This window comes from Dendrobates tinctorius, unplaced genomic scaffold (genome assembly GCF_039654945.1).
Source record: "Dendrobates tinctorius isolate UK_male_01 unplaced genomic scaffold, ASM3965494v1 ptg000043l, whole genome shotgun sequence".
In the NCBI taxonomy this organism is placed as follows: domain Eukaryota; kingdom Metazoa; phylum Chordata; class Amphibia; order Anura; family Dendrobatidae; genus Dendrobates; species Dendrobates tinctorius.
In genome coordinates this window covers 472005-490486 of record NW_027361711.1, presented here as the reverse complement: position 1 = coordinate 490486, position 18482 = coordinate 472005, and the positions used below count along the sequence as shown (strand labels likewise).

At 42.7% G+C, this 18482-nt stretch overlaps 1 protein-coding gene across 1 annotated transcript in view; it reads right to left on the bottom strand.

The window, feature by feature from the left end:
* Positions 1-18482, bottom strand: part of SLC41A2 (solute carrier family 41 member 2) — a 157303-nt gene that overhangs the window by 21238 nt on the left and 117583 nt on the right. Inside the window, exons 9-10 of the mRNA XM_073575130.1 lie at positions 2912-3043; positions 779-927 (exon numbers count right to left, since the gene is read on the bottom strand). Of these exons, the coding sequence (XP_073431231.1) occupies positions 779-927; positions 2912-3043 (281 nt within the window). The remainder of the gene's footprint in view (positions 1-778; positions 928-2911; positions 3044-18482) is intronic.

Below are 18482 nucleotides of genomic sequence, written 5' to 3'. Positions count from 1 at the left end.
GCGGCAGAATAGGGCAGGCGGTGCGGCAGAATAGGGCAGGCGATGCGGCAGAATAGGACAGGCGATGCGGCAGAATAGGACAGGCGGAGCGGCAGAACAGGACAGGCGGAGCGGCAGAACAGGACAGGCGGTGCGGCAGAACAGGACAGGCGGTGCGGCAGAACAGGAGAGGCGGTGCGGCAGAACAGGACAGGCGGCAGAACAGGACAGGCGGTGCGGCAGAATAGGACAGACGGTGCGGCAGAATAGGACAGGCGGTGCGGCAGAATAGGACAGGCGGTGCGGCAGAATAGGACAGGCGGTGCGGCAGAATAGAACAGGAGGTGCGGCAGAATAGAACAGGCGGTGCGGCAGAACAGGACAGGCGGTGCGGCAGAATAGGACAGGCGGTGCGGCAGAATAGGACAGGCGGTGCGGCAGGCAGCCCCCAAAAAACATCCAGGGTCATTTGCATAAACTTTCTAACCGGGTATTCTTGGCACTGCCACATTGATTTGGGCTCATTCCGCTATGCATGAACTTTTATTGCTATGACATATACTGCAATGTATTCGGTTTGGTTACAATAAATGCCCTCACAGTTTCACTTAGACAAGCTGCATCTGTTACGGCAACTTATGGGGGCACTTGGCATAACCTTTATAGAACAAAATGAAAGGTTTTGTTTTACAGTGCTAAGGTGGTAATGACAGACACACATATGATTTGTGCAGGAATGAAGTAAAAAGAAGATTTAAGACGCTTTACTGTCAAATCACTACAATGCCACACTTCCTACCTGCAGAAGGGCTGCCAACAAATAAACCATTACAAAGATAGGCGTCAGAGACGTGTGGCCGCTTTTCATTAAATAGATGGTGTATAAAAAAATTAAGTGTCCAGGGATAACAAGGGAAAGAAGAACTTGAGCCGATTTCTTATTCACCCCTGTAAAAGAAAACAAATTGCATTTATGGATCTGGGGGTCATGAAGTCATTAGCGTAATGAAATCCTGCTCAATAATTTATTTTTAGCATTCACTTCATCAATCATTATGCCTGAAAAAACAGCATTTTTGGAGTGTCTAAAGTCAGTAATTGTCATCCTCTGGTAATCCATCTCTCCTGGCACTACTCGATAATTTACAGGTACATTACCCAATTTGATCCAAATGTCAGCCTAGTGTAATCTGATTATCTCGGACAAGACAATTGTAGAACAGGTGAGGAGAAGACCAAGAACGAAATTTCTCCATCCTCTTCATTCTGTGAGTCTGCAGAAATTGGACTGCACTCTGATGTCATCCGAGTGCAGACAGATGATTTCCACTCACCCATAGACTTGTATGGGTGCGTGGTGTCACCCGGTCTGCACTGCAAATCACAGAATGCTGCAATTTTTTTCTCATGCCGAATCAGTATGAGAAAAAAAAACAAAACAAAACTGATCGGAGCTGCTGCACAGAATAACATTGGTGTGAGTGCTATCCAATAAAGCACTGCATAGCACTCATCCGTGTTCTACGCTGTAGTCAGCGAGCCCTAACCCCAAGAATCACCCTACATATACTATATAAGGCAGCATGAGCACACTGAATGAAATGTTCAGTGCTAAACAAGGATTAGTTTACATGCTACATAAATCATAGGATACAATCGGTAAACCTGGCAGCAAGTATTGTATTTTTCGGACTATAAGACGCACTTTTTTCCCCCCAGATTTGGGGGAACAATGGTGGTGCGTCTTATAATGCGGATATACCTTACCGGTCGTGTTGGAGCAGGGTCCCAGGGTCGCTGCAGGAGGAGGAAACAGTGGAGCATTGCCGCAGGCTGGGATGAGGGGGTGTTCCGATGTGCGCCGCTGCGGGTGAAATGCTCCGCCTGCATTTTGTGAAAGCCCGGTGCCCTCCGTATATCCATTACTGTGATACAGTGGCCTCCGGGAAAATGGCCGCCGGGGGCAGTGTATGCTCAGACTGAGATCTCGGCAACGAGATCCTGTCCTGAGATCTTGGGAGACGATATCTCGTTGCCAAGATCTTAATATGAGCATGCGCCTCCACGGCGGCCATTTTCACATTGGCCACCGCATCGCACTAATGGATATGAGGGGGGCTGAAGGCTGGCACCGCATCCATTTTTACCCGCAGCACAACACCCCCTCATCCCAACCTGCGGCCTCCAGCAGCGACCTTGCGATCCCGCTACACCGCAGCCACCACCCCCGGTAAGCTATAAGACACATGGATTATAAGAGTCACCACCATTATTAAAGAAAGGTTTTTTTTCCTATTTTTCTCCTCAAAATTTGGGGTGCGTCTTATAGTCCGATGCGTCTTATAATCCGCAAAGTATTTCTTGCTCTGCCATGCCATCCACAGGGCAACTTATGCATTACCTTTGAAATGATGCTGTCTGTGAGATGTATACATGTGCTGGACCCCACAAATACATAAACAATTTCCCATTTAAAAAGGATCTATCAAAAGGGGCCAGTTTTTCATCTTTGCTTATTCAGGCTGCTCCATGGAATACTCCATTTTTTGTCCTTTTTTAAAATCTGCCATACAGTACCAGAGAGATGGGCCTTTTTATTTAGTGCCACTTTTTAGGGTCTTTTTCAAATGGGCATTGCTCACAGGATAATAATGCAGAGCAGCCTAAAATAATGACACTGAGAATCCGGTGAGTTTCGCCCCTTTGTAAAGGCCATAAACTTGGAAATAGGTGGCGGATTAAAAAAAAAAAAGGGAATACTCAGGGAAGCAGCAGGAATAACATAAGAGCAAAACTGTCCCTCTTGGACTTGCCGATAGGTACGCTTTAAAACACATCTCAAAAAAGAGACCAATAATAGACCACTTGATTAATTAAAAATTGCCAAATTTGCAAGCAGTTGTCTGGTCTAGAAGACATCTTGTCAGTTTACCTGTACCACAGAATGTCCTGCAGGGGTGGAAACAGCCCGTGGCCTCATCCGGGAGCTCTCCAGGAATGTTGTGTAAATGCAAATAAGTGGAAATTCTGCTGGCCTGTATGGCTACCAAATTTCCTCCAATACCTACACAGAATAAAGGAAAAAAATATCATCAGAATAAACAACATTAAAGTACTAATCACATTTTCTAAAGAATATGTTTAAAAAAAAAACCCTGAAGCTAAACTATAACATTAGTGGATGATCACTACAGTACAATTACGTTACTATAAGGTTTTTGCAAGATCAAGTGTGTACAGGCTCTTAGGCAAAACGTGAAAGTTTCACAAACTTATTCAAAATGTCTAAGTGACAGTGCCAACACCCCACCTAAGTGCTGAATATACTGGACACAGCGCTGAGGGGGGCTGAGTCATTGACAACTACCTGGGCTAAGGGGAATCTGTCAGCAGGTCTTTGCGGTGTTATCTGAGGACAGCGTGAGGTAGGTGCTGAAACACAGAATTCAGGTATGTGTCACTTATCAGGCTGTGTGCTGTTTCCAACCACACCAGAAGATTATCCCTGCCCAGACTAGCTCTCTGTGCCAAGTAGTCTGACCACACCCCTTCCTGTGATAAGCAGCTCACTGTCAATAGACAATGGACACAGGAAGCTGTGCTGTGGGTGGTGTTCGCTTTCTCAGCTCTGCTTCATGCTTGATCTAAAAGCTCTGCTTGTGTCACAACTGCTGCACCCAAGTAATCTATGTGATACATCGTTGGATTCAGGGTCTCTTTGCCTACATTACACTACTCTCAGATGAGGTAGCAAAAACCTGATGACAGATTCCCTTTAAGTGGATGAGTCATAGTGAGTTTCGTCTTCTGTGAAATCATTTTTAGGGTGAATCCAGGTCAAGATATAAAAAAAAAAAGCATTAAGCAAACGAAATATCCTGCGCTCCTTTATCACGTGTGCCTCTCATTTACTATTACCCGCACATAAAAACCGGTAAGTTAGCTACATGTAGCAGTTCTATGTTGTTATATTTTGTAACGCCGCATTATACATCAGACGCTCTCATATAGAGAACACATTCAATCCGCCGCCGTAGTGTGCAGCACGAGCTGTGTGGAAAAGCGTGGCATTACATATACCACAGCCTCAGATTTAAGGAAAAGAATTTTTGGATTAAACGTGCGCTGCTAGACAAATGACTCCTTCCAGATTGCGTACTTTATACTTTTAATTCCCAACGCGTTTCGAAGTTAACACTTCCTCTTCAGGGGATGATATGACATATCATCCCCTGAAGAGGAAGTGTTAACTTCGAAACGCGTTGGGAATTAAAAGTATAAAATACGCAATCTGGAAGGAGTCATTTGTCTAGCAGCGCACGTTTAATCCAAAAATTCTTTTCCTTAAATCTGATGATTTATGGTCACGGAGTGGCCATTTGGATGTGCAGCAAGCTGACCTTTGTTCCTTTGTGTCTGAAACTCTCCTACATAAGGTGAGTATAATATCTTGATTTATATCTATTTATACTTGGGTAAGACCCTATTGCGCTCTTTCTCTTTTAGTTTTAACCATATACCACAGCCTAGCACACTATACTTATGAGCACAGGCACAATTCCACTGAAAGATTCTGCCGCAGCTCGTGATATTACGGCATCAAAGGGGCATTAGCCCGTTGTGCTTTTCCCATTGTGGACAGCACAAATTAATGAACTACTGTTCCTTTGCTCGTTTCTGCCCACATCTTGTGCATTTGATTGGAAATACCGGTGGTAGGTTATGAAAGAACCCTGCGGGCTTCAAACAATATTGGAAATATCTTCCCTTTAATCCTCCGTGCACAGCATCCGGTTATGTGTGTACAGATGAGAGCGGGTGCCCTCCTTTTGATGCTAAAAGCATCCTTTTTCTCGGCTGTTGTCATCCTAAGCCTTTTATCCTTTTTCATATAGGTCATCTGCCAACGCTGGGTCTAGATCATGAGTAGCCTAAATAACAAGGCAGGCAGTCTGCCACGGATCCAGGAGGCTGCAGACATGGAAATCATGTGTACTGTCAGGCGCATTGCCTCATTGTGCTACACCTATACTGGGAAATCCAACATTAATGCGCGGCTCATCCAAGAAGCACCTTTTACTAGAAGAATGGAACCACTTTTAATACTTTATTGCGGAAGATGAAAACAATTCTGCCCATGCTCAGTTCTGCCCTTTCCCAGCTGTGGCAGAGACACTGTCAGGGGCCGCCATCGCAGATTGCATTGCTTCTGAAAAAAAATAGCTATTTTATCTGTGAAGATGACAGACACCTTGGCAGAACCCAACACACCCGATGTATAAATCAACGGAAGGACAAGGCACCTTACAGTCACCAAAAATTATTCCGAGTGCCATCTTACATCTATGTGCAGTGCGCACAAAATTTTAACCCCTTGACAACCAGCAGTATTTTCATTTGCATTTTCGTTTTTCGCTCCCCTTCTTCCCAGAGCCGTAACTTTTTTATTTTTTGGCCAAAATGGCCGTGTGAGGGATTGGATTTTGTGGGACGAGTTGTACTTTTGAACGACACCATTGGTTTTAACATATCGTGTACTGGAAAACAGGAAAAAAAATACAAGTGCTGTGAAATTGGAAAAAAAAGTGCAATTTCACACATTTTTTTCTTTTACCTTGTTCACTAAATGCTAAAACTGACCTGCCGTTATGATTCTCCAAGTCATTACGAGGTCATAGACACCAAACATGTCTAGGTTCTTTTTTATCTATGTGGTAAAAAAAAATCCAAACTTTGGTAAAGAAAAAAACAACACAATGGCGCCATTTTCCGATACCAGTAGCGTCTCCATTTTTCGTGAGGGCTTTTTTTTTTTTGCGTGCCGAGCTGACATTTTAATTCTTACCATTTTGGTGTAAATACGATCTTTTGATCGCCCATTATTGCAATGTAGCAATGATAAAAAAAAAAAAAACGTAATTCTGGCGTTTTGAATTTTTTCTCGCTACACCGTTTAGCAATTGGGTTAATTTTTTTTTTTATATTGCTTGATCGGGTGACTGAACGTGGCGATACAAAATATGTGTATATTTGATGGTTTTATTTTCAATGGGGCAAAAGGGGGTGATCTGAACTTTTATATATTTTTTTATATTTTTAAAAACTTTTTTTTTTTTTTTTACTTTTTCCATGCTTCAATAGTCTTCATAGGAGACTAGAAGATGCAGTTGTCAGATCGGCTCTGCTACATACAGGCAATGATCAGATCGTCTGTATGTAGCAGAAATGCTCACTTGCTATGAGCACCGACCACCGGACAGCACTCATAGCACTCTGGCTATGACAACCATAGAGGTCTGCTGGAGATCTCTGGTTGTCATTCCAACCCATCGTTGACCCGCGATCACGTGACGAGGTCACTGATGAGTGGGATTTCAGGCGCGCTTACCGGAGGCGGGAGTTAAATGCCACTGTCAGAGATTGACAGCGGCATTTCACAAGTTAACAATCACGGGTGGATTGTGATTCCACCCGCGGCTGTTAGAGGCACATGTCAGCTGTTCAAAACAGCTGATATGTGCCGGGAAAGATGTGGGCTCAGCGCCGGAGCCCATCTTAAAGGGAGGGATTCCGGCGTGGGCGTACTATTGGCAACTAGTTTAGTATTTTTAGGACAATGAAGTCACTGTGATTTTCAGTGACTTTAATGATGATACAGCCCCAATTAATCAAATCTGTTTTTCTTTCCAGTCTTGATGAGCAGTGTGCTTCAGTCAGATGTGCCAAATTCATATTGAATTTGGCTCATTCTTTCAGCTGCCATACGTCACAAGAAGTGTACTCCATTCTCTTGACAAAGCGTGACATCTCGTCGACGAGCAGCTGCTTCTCTTCCAATCTGCTCTGTTGACATGTCGTAACTGCCAACGCATTACTGTTTGACAGCTGGCTCCCCACTGCATAACTGCAGGAAGTCGGCTGTCAATCAGAATGACATGGGTAGTCATGCCCAGTCTACATAAGTCGGAAGAGGAAGAACTGTTTCTTGGTGTGAAGCAAGAGAATCATGGGCTGGAGCGGTGACAGACCGTTCTGAGTTGGCACTAGGTATAACAGGCACATAGTTAGCAACAAGCTGTCTGTTAATTCTTATGTGTATATTAAAAAAAAGTAAATAGTCCTGGATAACCACTTTAAGTGTTTATGGTCCTAGTTTACACCAATTTGTATACAGGTGATCATACACTGGACTACATGTTTGTTGTTAGTTACGATACTTTTGTAGCATAAATTATGGTGACTTTTTCAGCTGTTGTTGGCCATGCCTGCTTTCTATAAAAATCTGCCAACTTATTAAAAAGTTGCCAGAACTAGCTGAGGCTGGTGTAAAAATGCCATAAGTCGCTTCATTTTTGTACAGCCGCAAATTGTACAAAAAAAATTTGTGAAATGCAAGACAGTTTTACATCAGAATTCTGGCAAATGCTGTTTGATTAATCAGTCCCTAAGTACGCAAATTATTTACTTGACCTTGCAACTTTCTAAGTCTCAAAGTAGATGTCCCAACTGTTTTTCATATTGAAGCCACATCACTGATCAGTGGATCATCATAAGGTTTGCTGCTCGAACTTTCAGCTAATATGGCATAGATAGTAAGGACAGTGGTTGAGCTAAATTAGACTAACCCTATAAAGGGGACCTTCATAATTTTAACATTCATGATCTATCCTTCACATAGGTAATCAAAACTTGATTTGTGAAGGTCCAACTAATATCCCACATCATCCCGTCATCCAGAGCCACCGGACTTCTAACCCCTATTATCCCATATCATCTTGTCAGAGCCACCCGACTACTACCCCTAATATTCCACATCATCCAGTCAGAGCCACCGGACTACTACCACTAATATCCCACATCATTCTGTCAGAGCCACCACACTACTACCACTAATATCCCACATCATCCCGTCATCCAGAGCCAACAGACTACTACCTCTAAAATCCCACATCATCCAGTCAGAGCCACCGGACTACTAACCCCTCTATTATCCCACATCATCCAGTCAGAGCCACCGGACTACTACTACTAATATCCCACATCATTCCGTCAGAGCCACCAGACTACTACCACTAATATCCCACATCATTCCATCAGAGCCACCAAACTACTCCCCCTAATATCCCACATCATCCCGTCAGAGCCACCGGACTACTAACCCCTATTATCCCACATCATCCAGTCAGAGCCACCGGACTACTACCACTAATATCCCACATCATTCTGTCAGAGCCACCACACTACTACCACTAATATCCCACATCATCCCGTCAGAGCCACCAGACTACTACCCCTTATATCCCACATCATCCCATCAGCCAGAGCCACCGGATTACTACCCCTAATATCCCACATCGTATCGTCAGAGCCACCAGACTACTACCACTAATATCCCACATCATCCCGTCAGCCAGAGCCACCAGACTACTATCCCTAATATCCCACATCGTCCCGTGAGCCAGAGCTACTGGACTACTACCACTAATATCCCACATCATCCCATCAGAGCCACTGGACTACTACCACTAACATCCTACATCATCCCGTCAGCCTGGGGTCAGAACCCAAGAGCTGAGTGAAACGGTTCTAACTTCCATACTGGGGATCCCTTTAAGAGAGGCCTGGGGTCAGAATCAGAGTGCTGAGTGGATTTGCCCCGACTTTCATACCAATCATCACTTTAATAGAAGCCTGGGTTCAGAAACAGAGTGCTGAGTGGATTTGCCCCGACTTTCATACCAATCATCCCTTTAATAGAAGCCTGGGTTCAGAATCAGAGTGCTGAGTGGATTTGCCCCGACTTTCATACCAATCATCCCTTTAATAGAAGCCTGGGTTCAGAATCAGAGTGCTGAGGGATTGCCGTAACTTCCATACCAGAGATCCCTTTAAGAGAGGCCTGGGGTCAGTTCCAAAGCGCAGAGTGGATTTGCCCTCACTTCCATATTGGTGATCCCTTTAAGAGGCGCCTGGGGTCAGAACCAGAGTGCAGAGTGGATTTGCCCTCATTTCCATACCAATGATCCCTTTAAGGGAGCCTGGGGTCAAAACCAGAGCGCTGAGTGGAACGGTCCTAGCTTCCATACTGGGGATCCCTTTAAGAGAGGCCTGGGGTCAGAACCAGAGTGCTAAGTGGATTTGCCCTGACTTCCATACCGGAGTTCCCTTTAAGAGGGGCCTGGGGTCAGAACCAGAGCACTGAGTGGAATTGCCCTAACTTCCATAACAATGTTGCCTTTAAGAGAGATTGGGGTCAGAACCAGAGTGCTGAGTGGATTTGCCCTGACTTTCATACCGGCGATCCCTTTAAGAGGGGCCTGGGGTCAGCACCAAAGCACAGAGTGTATTTGCCCTCACTTCCATACCGGGGATCCCTTTGAGAGGCCTGGGGTCAGAACCAGAGCGCTGAATGGATTTGCCCTCACTTCCATACTGGGATCCCTTTAAGAGGGGCCTGGGGTCAGAATCAGAGCGCTTAGTGGATTTGCCCTGACTTCTATATTAGAGATCCCTTTAAGGCTGAAGTCACACTAGCGAGAAATACGGACGAGTGCTATGCGAGAAAAAATCGCATAGCACTCGTCCCAATTTTAATCTATGGGGCAGCTCCCATCAGCCGATTTTTTTCTCTCGTTCCACTCAGCGCTCTGGTTCTGACCCCAGACCTCTCTTAAAGGGATCGCCGGTATATATATAATAAAACATCTATCCATTATTAATCCTATAGTAGTAAAGGGTTAAAACAGACACGCACACATTAATTAAAAATTCTTTTAATGAAATAATGACACCAAGTTTTTGACAAAATTTATTATGGTGCCAATCCAACAAAAACCCTTGTTTTGTAAAAATAAAATAGAAAACCAACAATATCCATACCAGTTCGGTCAGGTCCCCCACTGCAATCCATCACAAGGGGTCACCTCAGGTCAGTCGGGGACTCCGCGCAGCCTCAGTGACGTCAGCAGTAGTCACTGAGCCTCAGTGACGCCAGCGGTAGTCACTGAGGCTGCGCAAACTCCCCGCCTGACCCGCGGTGATCTGACAGCGTGGGAAAAAGTTCAGAAACTTTTCCACGCTAATCAGTTCATCCCCGGTCACCCGGGGAGGCTGCGCACACATGATTTCATTCATTCTGCAGTGGTTTACAGCCGGGCGGGTAGCATTACCACTGGTTCCGGTTGTAAACTAGTTAACTCCTTTTGGTGAATTGCAGCGGGGGACCTGACTGAACTGCAGAGAGGTATGGATATTGTTGTTTTTTTATTTTTTTTTGGTTACAGGAGAACAAGGTATTCTTTTGGATTAGCAGAATAATAAATTTGGTCAAAAACTTGGTGTCATTATTTCATTAAAAGAATTTTTAATCAATGTCTGTGTGTCTTTTTTAACCCTTTGCTACTATAGGATTAATAATGGAGAGGTGTCTTATTGACACCTCTCCATTATTAACCCAGCTTAATGTCACGTTTCAATAGCAATGTGACATTAACCCATTATTGACCCATGAGCCACCGCTAAAGGCAATGGGAATAGAGAGGCTAAGTGCCAGAAAAGGCGCATCTTATAGGTGCGCCTTTTCTGGGGTGGCTGGGGGCAGATTTTTTTTTTTAGCCAGTGGGCGGAGCCTATAGCAATGGTCCCTCTCTAGGTTATTAATATCTGCCCTCACTCACTGGCTTTCCCTCTCTGGCGGTGAAAATACCGCAGGAACCCACGTAATTTTTTACAAAGAATTTACCCGTTAATTTAACACCTACATGTCCCAAATTTTACACACATACACTAATCTAATTATTAGTCAAATACGTATATAAAACTAAATGAAATGAAATGGTTTACTGTATGTAAACCATGTGTCATTTCATGTCAGGTTTTGTAATGATTTTACAGAAGCCGGCAATTGATTTAGCGGCTATTATGCTGTGTAGAACTCTATGAACTATATATATATATATATATATATATATGTGTGTCTCAATGACATGTATATATATGTGTTCTATGTGTATATATCTATTCTTTTGTTTGTGTTTTAAAACCTGTCATTGGGATCCGTTATATGTCTATTTTGCAAGCCGGTGAGAAAATCTCGCCATTTGGATGCAAAACCGATGTCACATGGATGCTTAGATGAGAGAAAATCGCATCCTTGCATTAAAATCGGATGACATACGGATCACTGTTCATGAAACATTTGTGTGATTCTGGTCCTTGAAAAATGGACCGTATTTTTATATGTTGTGTGTGACTCCAGCCTAAGACGGAAGATGTGCCTATGGGACTATGGGATGGAGGATGTGTGATGGGTGTATGGGCACTGGACTATGGGATGGAGGATGTGAGATGGGTGTATGGGCACTGGACTAAGGGATAGAGGATGTGTGATGGGTATGTGAGCACTGCACTGTGAGATGGAGGATGTGTGATGGGTATATAGGCACTGGACTGTGAGATGGAGGATGTGTGATGGGTATATGGGCACGGGAGGGGGTGATTCATTTCTGTCCTGTGCTCTCTGCTCCTTTCTGGGGGGCAGACAATGGCTGGGAACTTATGTTCCCGGGGATGCTAGATTTCTCCCACTCAGTCAGTGTCTCCTGAGGTGTTGTGGAATGGGAAAACTGTTGCTCATAGCAACCAATCACAGCTCAGCTTCTTTTAAACAGCTCTGGTGAAATGAAAGATGCTTAGTGATTGGGTGGGGCTATGTGGAGTGGGCGTGGCCGATACACACACACACTCATTTTTATATATATAGATATAGGCACATCAGAGAATCTTTCCAAGCGGCTGTGCCTAACACTGCAATTCATAGAATTTACTTGAAAACTAGTGGTGCGGCTCATTCACTGCAATGATTGATGGTGATCATAGTATCAACTGTGCAAAATAATTTACATGAAAGAAATCAACAAATGGCGATATAGAAAAGTGGAGATTGATGAGTTTTCACATAGCAACACTGAGCAAGTAAGAAGCATCTATATGGAAAAAACAACTTTACTCCATCTGTACATGGACAGATGGCTGACAGCTGTATATGCTCCTGATCTTCTAAACTGTCCTTGACATCTGTCAAACTAGTGAAGTATCTTTTCGCTGCGCCAAACTTTAAAACATTACTTCCCATATTTAGATAAGAGATGTCAAGTAGACCGGACCTAATAGCCCGTCCACCAAAAAGGGGTCATCTTTCTCTATATAAAAGCCAAGGATGAAGGAGACCCTGTATCTAGTACCATAAGCATTTGATAGTGTCGTCCCAGGAACAACTCAAGAGGTTTGTTGAAAGTCAAACATTTTAGTTTGACATAAGGGACCAGAACAGATGCAAATCCGCTTTGATGCCGTGACATTTACTCCACGTGTCACAGATTTACTTTCAAATATTTACTTGAAGATCAAATGTGGATGACCTGAGAATTGCTCCAGACAGATACAAAGGCATATTATGGAATGACACTTGGTAAGTGTATCTATTTAAAGAGAAACTATTTGCAGACTTTTGAAGTCACATTGAATTGAGGGAACCTGTCACTTGGCTTACTGACACTAAACCATCACATTATTCAGTATGATTGCAGCTTTCCAGGCATGCCTTTACATAAACTGTCTGGTCTGTGAATAGTTAAGCCGTCTGGGCTGTAATCATAGTGTTACATGATTGACTTCCTAAAGAGGGTAGAACGTCCACGGAATTGCTCATGGTACCTCGCTCTTTCTCCGAGTCCTTGCTTCAGATGTAGGTGTGAACTGCGCTGGAAGCTGGGGATCGAGTGCAAGCACATCAAGAGTCACCTTGTTAGAAGAACGCAACAGAGAATGCACAGGATTTTGAGACCGATTCTGGTGACTTTAGACCTTTTTTGTACGTCAATCACACCACAACAGATGGTCTGAACTACATTTTTCGTGACAGTAATAGTCCCATCAGAGTGACTATTGAGGGGGCAATTTGTATAAAGAAACAGACAGATTACATTGTTTTTTACTATATGCTTTTACAGGCAAAACATTCTTGTAAAGCTACTAAAGAGCGTAATATTGTGGTGAGGTGGTTAAGCCTAAGTAAACCAAGTCACAATTTCCCCTCGAATAACTATTTAAATAGTCAGTGTCATTTCAACACACTTTGTGTAAACCAATAGTACAACCTAGTATAAGAAACTTTGTAATATATCTGATCAGAGAAATTGGTTTTCTGTGTGTACTGTGTATAGGATACACTGTACTCTGCACCCACTAGCTCAGAGACAACTGAAAATTCCAAAAAATACATGGCTACATACAGGTGCTTCTCACAAAATTAGAATATCATCAAAAAGTTAATTTATTTCAGTTCTTCAATAGAAAAAGTGAAACTCATATTATATAGAGTCATTACAGAGTGATCTATTTCAAGTGTTTATTTCTGTTAATGTTGATGATTATGGCTTACAGCCAATGAAAACCCCAAAGTCATTATCTCAGTAAATCAGGATAAATAACAAAAAATACCTGCAAAGGCTTCCTAAGTGTTTAAAAAGGTCCCTTAGCCTGTTTCAGTAGGCTCCACAATCATGGGGAAGACTGCTGACTTGACAGATGTCCAGAAGGCAGTCACTGACACAATCCTCAAGGAAAGTAAAGGCTTTTTCATTGTATTGAAGAACTGAAATAAATTCACTTATTGATGATATTCTAATTTTGTGAGAAGCACCTGTAGGTTGAAAAAAGAACTAGGATACATTTTTTAGACCCTGCAGGAGCGTAAACTGGTGAAAATTAACATATAATGGACTGAAATTAGGTTAATTCCTTATGTATTCTCAATACAGTTTATTGTGAGACCCCATCAATTCCAGTCATATTTGCCACTTTAGCTACCAATTATATTCTCACTTATTATAAAACCTCCCTCTTCCTAATAATAATAGTTTTTTATATAGCACTAACATATTCTGCAGAACTTTACAATTAAGTGAGGACATGTACAGACAATAAAACTATACAATATAACACATTTCAACTGTTATAGGAGTGAGGGTCCTGCTCACAAGCTTACAAACCATCTGAATGGCGGTCCTTGTCACTTTCAAATTACATGAAAAATGGGGAGTTGAAAGTGACGCAATTTCTGAAAAAAAGCATGTTCTATAATCTGATTAGAAAAAAAAACCTTTAATAAATGGGTGTAAGTTGAGATGGAACTTGTCTGGGTTGAGAGCAGTTGCAATGAAAGGTTTAGTACCATCATTTAATATTTACCGGTAAGACACGTACAATGGGGGAAATAAGTATTTGATCCCTTGTAGATTTTGTAGGTTTGCCCACAGACAAAGACATTAACAGTCTATAATAATTTTAGGGGTAGGTTAATTTTAACATTGAGAGATAAAATATGAAAAATAAAATCCAGAAAATCACATTGTATATTTTATATAAATATATTTGCATTTTGCAGTGAGAAATAAGTATTTGATCCTCTACCAACCCTTAAAAGTTCTGGCTCCTACACACCAGTTAGAAGCTCCTAATCAACTCGTTACCTACATTAAAGACAGCTGTCTTACATAGTCACCTTTATAAAAGACTCCTGTCCACAGACTCAGTCAGTCAGACTATCACCTCTACTACATGGGCAAGACCAAAGAGCTTTATAAGGATGTCAGGGAGATGATAGACCAACACAAAGCTACAAAACCATACGTAAGGCACTGGGTGAGAAGGAGACAACTGTTGGTGCAATAGTAAGAAAATGGAAAAAATACAAAATAATTATCAATCAATATCTATCTAGGGCACCAAGCGAAATCTCACCTCGTGAGGTATCCTTGATCATGAGGAAAGTGAGAGATCAGCCTAAAACTACACAGGGGAACTTGTTAATGATCTCAAGGCAGCTGGGATCACAGTCACCAAGAAAACCAATTTTAACACATTACGCCGTAAAGGTTTAAAATACAGCAGCAGCCGCAAGGTCCCCCTGCTCAAGAAGCCACATGTGCAGGCCCGTCTGAAGTTTGCCAATTAACACCTGGATGATTCTGTGAGTGATTGGGAGAAGGTGCTGTGATCAGGTGAGACAAAAATTGAGCTCTTTGGCATTAACTCAACTCAGCTGTGTTTGGAGGAAGGGAAATGCTGCCTATGACCTAAAGAACACCGTCACTGTCAAGCATGGAGGTGAAAACATTATGTTTTCGGGGTGTTCTCTGCTATGGGCACAGGAATATTTCACTGCATCAATGGGAGACTTGATGGAGCCATGTATCGTAAAATTCTGAGTGACAACCTCCTTCCCTCCGCCAGGACATTAAAAATGAGTCGTGGCTGGGTCTTCCAGGAAGACAATGACCCAAAACATGCAGCCAAGGCAGCAAAGGAGTGGCTCAAAAAGAAGCACATTAAGATCATGGAGTGGCCTAGCCAGTCTCCAGACCTTAAAGCCATAAAAAAACTTATGGAGGGAGTTGAAGCTCTGAGTTGCCAAGCGACAGCCTCAAAATCTTAATGATTTAGAGATGATCTGGAAAGAGGAGTGGATCAAAATTCCTCCTGACATGTGTGTGAACCTCATCATCAACTACAAAAAAAGTCTGACTGCTGTGCTTGCCAACAAGGGTTTTGCCACCAAGTATTAAGTCTTGTTTGCCAGAAGGATCAAATACTTATTTCTCACTGCAAAATGCAAATAAATTTATATAATTTATACAATGTGATTTTCTGGATTTTATTTTTGATATTCTATCTCTCAATGTTAAAATTATCCTACCCTTAAAATTATAGACTGTTCATGTCTTTGTCAGTGGGCAAACTTACAAACTCAGCAAAGGGATCAAATACTTATTTCCCCCACTGTAGATGTTGCCTAATAAACATGTACAAAATACAAACCACAGCAAACAAGGTTTAATGTGACATGTGGGCAAACAGAAATGTTTCTATCTAAAACCCAATAAATTAAAAATAAAACACTTCTATTTTCTTCTAGGAAAGGATCTTGAGATGAAAAAAAGGAAATATAGACAGGACATTTACTCTAAAGGGTAGGTTCAAATAGAGCAGATACTATGGGCTCACAAGGCCGAGATGGATTATTCACATCTTGCCCTGCAGGATAATGGCGTATGAAGGAAGCCATTTATCAACTAGGCAATGACAGCTTGTAAATTTTACTGTCTAACCCAAAACATTTTAAAAGATTAAAAAGAGAAATGCTAAATGTCATCTTATGATATACAGTAACATCCATTTATATGAAGGCATTAGATAAGAACTTTAAAGTCTGTCACCCCCACATCACAATTTAAACTGAGCACTGTCACATAGGGGACTTGGCCCTATAAAAACTACACCTGTACTGGACAAATCTATCCTTCTGTTGTGCAAAAAAGGCTCTTAATCCCCATATGCTAATTAGGATATTTTGTGCACCCTTGGTGTGGCCGAGCAACTTCAGTGAACTGCTGCAAACCCTGAATCCCGGTATCTCTCCCTCCCTTTCTGGTGATGGACAGTGCTCGTTAGCCCAGAACCAGCGCTGTGAAAACTGGTCCCTGAGCTCGCCCACTGTCAGAATCCCTAGATCAAAGCACGGACGCAGCTCTCTCCTCTCTGCTGTGGCTGCACACTACAGTATAGCGCAGCGCTCCAGCAGAGAGAAAAGAGCTGTGTGCACACATGCTCTGATCAAGGAAAGCGGGCAGTGAGCGACTTCAGGCAGCAGTTTTCTCCTTAAACAGTGCTGGTTCTGGGCAAACTAGCACTGTCCATCACCAAAAAGGGAGGTGAGGATGTTCACGTTCAGGGGGGCAGAACAGCTAAGTTATTCGGCCATGTCAAGGGTGTACTGAGTGCACTCATTAGCAAAAGGGAACAAAGAGCGTATTCTTTGCACAACAAAGGAATATGGGAAACCCCATATGAGTATGGGTTCAGTTTAAATTATGTTTTGGGGGTGACAGACTCCCTTTAAGCATTTTCGGCTACATTTACAAAAATTCCACTATAAAACAAAATTATTTTCTTTGTTCACTAATGTCATTATGTTACAAAGCCGACCCATTTTGAGCAGTTCGCTCTGAGTGCCAAGATATGCAGCAACACATCTCTGGCTCCTGCATCTATACATAATTAGGCTTATTTTACATAACTGGAACATGTCAGACTAAAGGAAAGCCCAGTGGCAATTCCCAAAAGAAATGTTTTATTGTCTACATTAACAGGAACTAGCATGTTGTGGTTTATACTTTGAAGGTAATGAAAAATAATTTATGCATTGTGTAAGGCAGTGACTGGTGTTACATGTGAGGATCACTGTATGTTCCCCCCAGGATGCGCACTGAGGCGTATTGAGGCCATGAGAGGGCATTGCAGTCACAGGCGTAGACTAAAGTGAGTATAGGTCTTGGACATGCTAGTTGTCCATGGCAGATTTAGGGAAAACCTGCTCTGGGCTTTTGTGTTTGAAACAGACTGCAGATGGTAGTGTTGCAGTCCGTTTCATTCCCGGCCCGGGTTTTCCATGTGGCTGAAGGCCACAGATTGCTAGTTAAAAATCCTGCCGCATAGGGTATGAGTGTGTCAGGTTCAGTGTCAGTCTGGTGTTTGGGAGAGTACAGAGCAGGAGGCTCAGCAGCTCTCTAGCTGTGTGAGACACAGGCCAGAGGAGCTGGACTGTCTTGTGTCCAGCGGTGAACTGGAGGCAGACTGTTCTGTGTCCGGAGGAGGCCTGGCATGTTTAGTGACCATAAACTGGGGGATATGGTTCCCAGTTGCGATCTGGAGTATATCGTGTACTGTGTAAGGCTGTGAATAGAACATTAAAACGGTTGTGCAGTCGCCCACAGTAACTGGTCTCAAGAGAAGGACTGGCGTGTTTAATGACTGTAAACTGAAGGATATCGTGTACTGTGTAAAGCTGTGAGTAGAACATTAACACGGTGGTGCAGTCACCCATGGCAACTGGTCAGAGGGGGACTGGTATGTTTAGTGACTATAATCAAGAGGATATGTTTCTCGCCTGCGATCCGGAGGATATCGTGTGCTGTGTTTTGATGAGTTGAACATTAAAGAGAAGTTTTGCTTTGAACTTTGCTGGGTCACTGCCTCATCACTGCACAGTGTGCTACCGCTGAACTACAATTGACATTTTTACATTTTTTTGTTCATAACTTTTCTAAAATAATATTTATTGTCTTGTTTCTATCGGTGTAAAACATACAAGTTATCATTTAAACTGATTTGAATAATACACTGAAAGATCATAGTGTTAGAACTAGTTTCCAGTTTTGCTTCACTAAATTATTGTTTGTGTTCTTTAGGCATTATTAGGCAGTGGCAATTTCGGTTTCACAAATAGTGTGTCGGCATCTACATGAAACAACAGCTGCAACATGCCAAGGGGCACAAAATACCACAGACTATTAAATGAATGGTCTCATGTTGTCTTCTGGAGCACACAGCTCCCCAGCCTCCTGGCTTCTTGCTTACTGGGGATGGTGCACTCCTGATGGTTG